At 36.9% G+C, this 8,827-nt stretch overlaps 1 protein-coding gene across 1 annotated transcript; it reads left to right on the top strand.

Annotated features, from left to right (window-relative positions):
- Positions 1-2,726: 2,726 nt before the first annotated feature.
- Positions 2,727-8,534, top strand: LOC308383256 (uncharacterized protein). Its single transcript, XM_080861117.1, has 8 exons — positions 2,727-3,042; positions 3,734-3,890; positions 4,052-4,128; positions 4,606-4,866; positions 7,521-7,658; positions 7,797-7,847; positions 8,014-8,090; positions 8,199-8,534. Exons 2-7 carry the CDS (start codon positions 3,755-3,757, stop codon positions 8,026-8,028), a joined length of 678 nt encoding a protein of 225 aa, XP_080717243.1. The 5' UTR covers positions 2,727-3,042; positions 3,734-3,754; the 3' UTR covers positions 8,029-8,090; positions 8,199-8,534.
- The last annotated feature ends 293 nt before the right edge of the window (positions 8,535-8,827 follow it).

Genomic DNA, 8,827 nt, shown 5'->3' with positions numbered 1-8,827 from the left:
GACAAACATAGACAACACTTGAATTGGGTAAACGGTTTGTATAGTACGCACCTATTCTGTGGCCTTAACACTGTTAAGCCCAGCCACCTGTGATTAGTATGAACTTCTGGTTGATAAAACTAGAATCCCACTAGCTCTAGCTTCAAATTTGATCATTGAGGTCCAGCCAAGAAATACATCTAAGTCATTCACAGCAAAATCTCCAGTGTTAAATTAACACTACAGAGTGTCTATATGGGTCCACACCTCTGAGTGTTAAATACAACACTGTTGACAGTGTTATATGTTTAAAAGTAACCTAGTCAGTTTTGAAGATTAACAATGGCTAACACTGAGCAGTGCTGATTTTCTAACACTGGAATATTTCTAACATTTTGAGTTATTTTCCAGTGTTAGAAAATCAGCACTGCTCAGTGTTAGTCTTTGTTAATCTTCAAAACTGACTAGGTTACTTTTAAACATATAACACTGTCAAAAGTGTTAATTTAACACTCAACAGTGTTGTATTTAACACTCAGAGGTGTGGACCCATATAGACACTCTGTAGTGTTAATTTAACACTGGAGATTTCTTTTTCAGGATTAGACTGTGAAATAAGTGTGATTATTCTGAGAATACTATGATATTACTGTGTTTATTCATTATTTCAATCACTGGTTATTTTCTATTGACACTAACTAAATCCTCCACAAGATAAATCAAAGCCAGTTTACAAAAAGGCTTCATAATTAAATTGGTTGTCACAAATTATAATTAGACAGGAAAAGGAAATAGTTTTCTACATGCCTACAACCTGAACATGCAACACAGTAGGCATCGGTGAATCAACAAGGAAGTCAACTGTTTTACATAAGTCAATGTGATTCACTTGGAAATGTCATTACCTTCATCTCCAGTTAACCAAACAGTCAGAGTCATGGATTGGTTTTGGTCATTAGTTTGGTGTTTCTTACTCCTGACAGGTTTTCTGCGTCCTTACAGCAGTGAGTAACACATAATTCTTTATATAGAATATATAGAAGCACTATCTGTACAAAAAAGGGGGGAACGATGGTTATAAATGCAGGATTGTATTTATTATGCTTTCGATTTTGATGTTTATCTGTGAGTCTCTATACTGAAATGAACTTCATAAATTTAATGTAGAAAAAGAAGAAGGTGGCGTTCGCTCAACAAGAGCACACTCTCAGAAATAGAGGTACGAGAGAAGAACATTTTTGTACCTATAGGTTGTGGAGCAGGGAAATTATTTTACTGCTATTGTTAAATAATCATCATTATTACCATTGCATTAATAATATAATCTGCAGTATGATCATTGCTTTAACAATGTAACAGATAGCTTTAAGATGGCCTTAAGATGTTTATGATGATGTTAATTTTGTATTTCAGATGCAGTTATAACTATTGTGTACACAATGCATATCTGTGCTTATTTGAGTTGATGTTCAGGTTCTTTAAAGGTCTTAAGCTTCACTGACGTGACTGTTCAGGTGATACATGCTGAGGGAAAACTAGAACATAGAAGGAATTGCAATACATGCTTACAAAACACTTATATATCAGGTCATTTCATATTAAGGTTTTAGTAGAGGTTCTTGGTTAAAACATTTATTTAGTAGAAGACATACACATAGTCTCAGTGAGCCTCTGGTCTAGTGAAAGGTCAGAAGTGCAACAGGTGAAGAGGTGACACAGAGAGCATGTGAGGTCGTGACACACACACATGAGTTAGATTTATTTAGAGGAGAGAGAGATTAGTCATGTCTGGATTGGAACTGCGAAAGTGTCTCGGTAAAAGAGGAACCGTCCTTGTCGTCTCGGCAAGAAAGAGGAACAAGACAAGAACTGAAAGGTAGACAGGAAGTGCCAGCCATGATGATAGAAGACGATGTTCTTTTTAAACTGTGTTAAAAGTCGTTGTGGTTTTGATTTGACGTATGTGTATATATCCTGTCTGTGACGCATGAAGGGGCGTCAGTAAATCAAGCCCTGACGGTATAAAATCTGTGTATGCTTTGAGTAAGTCGAAGATCAAGTGCTGTCTGCGTACAGACTGGTCTTCCCACGCGTGTATTCATTAAAAATCATTGTTTGACCAAGAGCTTCTGGACCATGGGTGGTTTGTACTCTCCTTCCTCAATTTTGAACCTTAACAAGGTACATTTTAAAAAAATGTTCCCTTAAAAGTACAATACTGGTCTTTAAAAGTCCAGAAATGCCCCTTTAAAGGTACAATTTGAAATAAAGTACAAATCTGTACCATTTTGACCTGTACTGCAGTGACAGTGGCAGAATGTGGTAATGGGTCAGCATGGGAAAATCTGGATGGGCCTGGTTAATTGTAAAATTCATATGAGATGTGAGTGTGCTCATAAAAGCTACATGTTATAATCAAATCTGTTGGTCCTCTCCTCTGTACATAAATTATCCTATGATGCAAAGAATATCTGTAACCTACCTTTGTGTAAGTTATGTTAAATTATATTTTAAAAACACACACAATGACATGCAGGCACAACCAAATGATGTTAAAAAAAACTGGTCCATTTCCATTTTATTAAGTTTCAGTTATAATTTTTAATGTTTTAAATCTTGGTTGTAGCCTTCAAAAACGTGAAATCATATTACTGTTATGTTTGGCCATTTACTTTTTCGCTTTTACTACATCCTAGAATTGTTCATTAATTGTGAGGTTTTTATGGAATTTGCAACATCAAGTTAAACCGAGGTTCTTTGGAAGTTAAAATGTCAAGCAGATTTTTATGTTACGGTGACTACATTTTGTAAGTTACAAATATAGTTCGCCAAGACAGCATAACGGTTTCCAAACGCATTAATACCACAATGTCCATGTATCAAGTTCGCAACGCGCATTAATCCCAAAGGCTGAAAAGCCAGCAGCGATGAGTGCTCCGCCTCCGCGCTGACTAGCGTTGACGCAGAAAATGACTCTCAGGGGGTTATCGACACGGAGGAGCTCCTTAAAAAGTTGATGGAAGAAGGCATTGATGTCAGACGACGAGGCGCAAAGGTTTAGAGGTAAGTCGGGTGTGATTTTGTGTTTTTATAAAAATTACAACGTGTAATTTTACAGTAGAGTTAGCGAAAGTCCGAAGAGCTAGCTTTAACATGGGTGAATGCTAGCAGTTAGCTAAGTTTTAAACAAAGAAAGGTACAAATGTGGACTATTTAGACTGTTGGTGGAATGTTCAACGTCTGTCTGCCCGCCGTATTCGAGTGTTTTATCAATAAATAGTCACTAACCGTGTACAACAATGTAAAAAAATCAATAATTTCTCAAAACATGCTAGTATGTAAATATAGGTATTAACAAAATCGTTCTCTAAGCAAAATTCATCCCATCTAACGTGTTTCCCGCTCAAAGGGATTTTAAACAATGGAAGGTACACATTTGTACCATTCCACCTACTTAGTGGGATTTGGGATTTTCGAATATGAGAACTGTAAGCTCTGCGCAGGGACACTGTCTGCAACCCAAGAATTGTTAAGATGATTGGGGAAACAGCTAATGATTTTTTTTGTCTCTAAATCTGATTATTATTATTTTCTGTACTAACTGATTAATCAATCTGTTTATTAGCTTTAGAATTTTTGTTCAAGGGTTAAAGCACTTTACATTTATCTCCAGTCTGTGTCTTTAAACATGTCAAAAGTTTAAATCCTCAATGTAAAATGTCATTCTTGTCTATTCTGCTCTTTTCATTTCCAGTTGTGTGATGAGGTTGATTTAATGCATCCCTGCCAAGACAACATCTGTCGCCGCTTTAGCAAAAACTTCACTGCTGTTCTTCAAATGACCAAGGATTTGCCACTGAAGAAGGTCTACATGGAGGCAAGAGAGAATGCACTGGCTGAAGACATTACAGGTGCTAATTTGACCTCATACAAATAGTAAATTTTGTGACAATTCATTTGCTCTCTCTTCCAAAGATAATTGATGTACCATAGTGTCATGTGAAGAGCATGTTAATGGGAATTTGCATGCTATCAAAATCTAATGAAGTGCATTTGCATCTGTATGACCTAGGAATTGACTTCAAGGGGGCACTTCTCTTGCCATCCATCTTCAAGGAGAAGATAGAAGATTTCATCATCCTTGGACAGGTAAATGCATGATGCAATGCATAGCCTTTGGCCACAAGTTTCATTCTTGGTGTTTTGTTGGCATGGAGCTGAATTCAGCTGCGGTTCAGCATCACAGCTAAGCTAATGTAGGGGAAACACTGCTGTTAATCCACAGTGCTGCTGTGCTCTTGGGTTTTGTCTGGTGTTTATATAGATAGATAGACCTTTATTGTCCCCTTAGGGAAATTCTTCTTCACAGGTACTGTCACTGTCAGGGGTGATTGCTTTTGCCCTTGAATATTATGTCAAACTTTAGCAGCTTATCAAACACTACCACAACAGTCATTGGTCAAGAAGCTTTTTGTTTGGAGTATGGGCCATGTTTACAGGTTATCAGAATAGACAGTTTTGTTTTCTAGCAAATAAAGAAGGTAATTTGAGGAATCTGTTGAAAATCCACTTGGCACATATTGCTTAAACATACTGTATACTAATGTTTTTCTTCCTCTTCTGCAGAATACTCCCACGAGTCCATACCCAACCATTCGAATGAAGGATAAGAGTTGGACAACTGCCCTCTTAAGACAGTGTCGCCGTGTTGTGACAGTTGAAGGAGTGGATGTTTGCTCGTGCCGCTCGCTGGATGAGGCCTACATCTCAGCATTCTCCACCTTCTTCGTGTTCAACATGACCTACCCTGCATACTTCAAGAAAACACTTGTCTTTCTTCAGAACTGCATTGTCAACATAGGAGACCAGGGAGACAAACCCCTGCCAGTAAGTGTCGCCAGGGTACTTAACCAACTCTATTAAATACGCCCCCACCCAAGTGTCACTACCTTATTGACTACCCAATGCTGATTTTGATGTATGGTCCTCTTCGCCCTTTGTGGTGTATGAGATATGAAAGCAAGCATCAATATTTCAAAAATCTAGCGAGTAAATGCAAAAACTTTGTAAACATCACTGCAACTCTTAGCAATCGTCATCAAATGAAACAGTGCTGGGAGTTTTCTTCAGATAAGTTGCTTGTTGACTTTGAACATTCACTCAGCACAAGTGTCAGTGTGCCATTTTCATCTCTGCCAGGTGACTTACAGAATGCTCTGGAAATGAACAAAAGTTTTACAGATGTGCATTTTCAGGATAAAGTGCTTCAGCGTGTGTCTGCTATATCTGTCAGCAGTGTCAAATATGAACTTGAGGATGTTTTTGTAGTTGGCCATGTACACACTGAAGCCATACCTCAATTCTTTAAAATCAAGTATATTTTGAATGTTGATACTTGTTGGGTATTGTGTGGGAAACTGTTACTTCCTTGCACTTGTGAATGTCATTTCCATGCTTACCAAGTGGCAGTTGACAATGACTGGATCCTGTTCAATCCAGGAAATGAATTAGACTTTCAAGCTCTAGACACCTATTAAGTTGATGATAGGCGGTTTGTGTCCTTGAGGTATTCTGTGTGACGTGATTGCAAGAACATTTTTATGTATGTATGTATGTGTGCGTGTGCGTGTGTGCGTATGTATGTGCGTGCTTGTTGAAGTAGAGCAAAACATTTGTGTGGACAGTTTTTTAAATACATGCCATCTCTGTGATCCGTCAAAACATTGTGTTCAGGTGTTTAATGTCTTTATGTGATTGTTTACTTTTTTTCTTCTTCTTTTTTTTTTTTTAAATGAATGTATTTTTCTTGACATGTCCTATGGCAGGGGTGTCAAACTCAAATACACAGTGGGCCAAAATTCAAATCTAGAACAAGGTCGCGGGCTAACATTAATATTTATTGAAAAATATCTTCCTCCAGATATAAGAATGAATCTCTTCTTATGGACTCAAACAAGTTTTGGTGAAAAACTGAATGTGGAACAAGCAAAGCTTAATACTAAACAATGTATATATTAGCTGTATAATACCAGTAGGCCAGCTCTAATAGTAATCTGGTATGGCTTCGCGGGCCAAATGTAATTAGGCTGCGGGCCAAATTTGGCCCGCAGGCCAGAGTTTGACACCTATGTCCTATGGCAATATACGAATGTAATCAAGGATGTATTCCTGTGGTTGTTTAAGTGCTTTGATGTGATTCTATTATCGAAAATAAATGGTTAAATAACCAAATATTTTGGACTATTGGGGGTACATTTTTGTCTCTTTAGGTACGAAATAGGTTGTCGCTGGGGGGGTACCCTCATAGGTACCCTATTGTACCCTTGTCAAGGGAACATTTCTGTACTATAGTTTCAAGGTACATTTATGTCTTAGGAAAGTACATGATTGTACTTCAGATGGTACAACTTCATAAGGTACAAAAATGTACCAAGCCAGAAGGGTACAGAAATGTCCTTCAAAAAGGAACACCCCCAGCGACAAGCATTTGTACCCTTTTTGGTACACTTTGGTACCCCTATTTCTGAGAGTGCATAGTGTTCATGATTTATGTTGCGAAGCTTCTTTTAGTCTGAGTTTTTCACAGGACTTAAGCACTTAGTTTTGCCTCTGTCTGTACAGGTTGTACTTACAAGCATTTATGTGTTTTTTCAGGTAAATATGCGGAGGTCCAAATGTTTAGATGACATATTAATTTTGAAGTGGGGTGTTAAGGGGCTTATATCAGAATCAGAATCAAAATACTTTATTAATCCCGAAGGAAATTAGGGTTACAGCAGGCAGCACGCTGATGGTGCAGCAAAGAAAATTTAGCAGGAAACTTCACATATGTTCACATTATTTGAATTAGCAGTAATGGTGTTGTTAATGTTTGCAAATGTATCAAATGTTGCTATGTTATTCTAATCTTCTGCTATCTCTCTTTTTTAAACTGCTGGCATTATAGTTACTAGAAAAATCAATAAATCAATCAAATTAATTTCACTTTGCTCTGCAGACAAACTGAAGCGATTTCCACATCTCCTTTTTCAGGCTGCGGGACATTAAGCTTTCATGTTTACAAATTGTACAGCTGTCACCTTAAAAATAAACAGCAGCACTCAGAGTGTGCTCAGTGACAAAATAATGAGCTTTTCTTTTTTTTAATGAGATTTTTTTCCTTTTTTTGTTGTTGTTGTTTTATAGATTTTTAATCATTATTTTTTATTTATTTTATTTTATTTCAAGTAGTTCAGAACAATAGTTCCCCAGGCTTTCTAAAGGTCTTCTCATTGGACAGCGGTTCCTTTTATACTCATTTTCCTGAGAATACTTAAAGTGCCTATAACATTTCATGCTGTGCTAAAGAATAAAGGTGGTCATACCAAATATTAACTTTCAAGCTCATTCAAATCAAAATACAAAATAAATGTTTTTACCTTGTAGAAGTATTAATGGTAACCTTTTCCAGGTAGTTAGAAATACTCTCTAAATAATAATGTGCATGTGCTCACATGAGTCCACCAGTACATCTTTTACATATCTGTCTCTGTGTGTTCAAGGTGCTACTGGTTGTGCGGGCCCACCAGTTCTATGTTGCGCTGGTCACAACAGCTCCTGTAACAGAGAGTGTTTCTGTGACGAGGATTGTGTGGAATCGGGTGACTGCTGTCCTGACTATAGTTCAACCTGTGGACAATGTAAGTGAAGACAAACACAGAGACTAGAAATACACACATTTACATTTGAATACAAATGTTCCCGCTGCAAGCAGAGACTGCTCAAAAAGCTACAGCATTACATCTGCAATAAATATCATAACGGCTTCTTTGTCTCAGCATCCACCGTTTCACCAACACTTTCTTCCGTCTCTACTAAGCCAACTACAGGTTTGTCACCATTTAAGAGCTATTTCAAAAATTCACATTTACACATTCACATTGTTTGTGTTACTCCTGAAAAAAGTGTCTAATCACCAAATGTTTAAACTACTCTAGTTTGCACGTTAAATTATATTCTAAACATGCAATTCTTTCTTTCTTTCTGCCCAAATAGCGATTGTTCGCCTAAAGGTTAATTTTCAATGTCGTTCTGAAGTCCAAGAACAAGCAATTTTAGAAATTTCATCTTTTGTAAGTACAAACAGCATTAAAATGTACAGTAAACGTTACAGTGAAAAGAAAAACAACAACATGCATCAATGATACTTTTGTCAGTAATCAGTCTCATCTCTCTCATAGCTTCAGGGACTTTTCCAGGAGAGCTGTAAGGGCTGCGCAGTGAAGGTCAAACCCGTGTGAGGCTTTGGGCAATGAAAGCGTGATTTTGGATAAAACGACACCGTGATGACAGACTCCAACACTCATCTGCTAAATATAAATAAGCTATTAAAAGCTAATAAAGTTAACTGACTATTTCAGAATTAATAAAGCACTCTATGTTTGCATTCATGTAGCAGCATCTACATCCTTCTGAGCTCTTATTTAGTTTTTATTTTAAACTCAATCAAAGAAAACATTTATAGCACATGTGCTTTGTTTGATTCACTCTTTTCTGTTTTTTTCATAATAAAAGTCACAGGGTTTACTCTTTACTAACTATTGTCAAGATCCAACGCTGAGTTGACAGGTTCTTTTTCACATTAAAAACATAGAGGAATGTTTTACACAGATGTGAATGTTGACCATATATTTAGATTATAAGGGTTTTTAACAGATTTCACTTCACTTCCAATTTTATGGGAAAAATCTAGAAAAAATGAAGAAATTCTCACAATTATCTGGCAGAAAAATAATTCACCGTACAAATCCAGTCTGCTGTGGTCAAGGAAATAGCCACACTTACTAAGATATGATACTCTGAAACATGC

The sequence above is a fragment of the Rhamphochromis sp. 'chilingali' genome (genome assembly GCF_963969265.1).
Source record: "Rhamphochromis sp. 'chilingali' genome assembly, chromosome: 16".
Lineage (NCBI taxonomy): Eukaryota > Metazoa > Chordata > Actinopteri > Cichliformes > Cichlidae > Rhamphochromis > Rhamphochromis sp. 'chilingali'.
This window is presented reverse-complemented; position numbering and strand designations above follow the sequence as displayed.

Excerpts from the sequence above, each read along its gene's own strand:
- LOC308383256 (XM_080861117.1), top strand. The coding sequence starts at position 3,755 with ATGCATCCCTGCCAAGACAACATCTGTCGCCGCTTTAGCAAAAACTTC. Across the intron at positions 3,891-4,051 it reads ACTGGCTGAAGACATTACAG|GAATTGACTTCAAGGGGGCA; the intron begins GTGCTAATTTGA and ends TGTATGACCTAG. Across the intron at positions 7,659-7,796 it reads TAGTTCAACCTGTGGACAAT|CATCCACCGTTTCACCAACA; the intron begins GTAAGTGAAGAC and ends TCTTTGTCTCAG.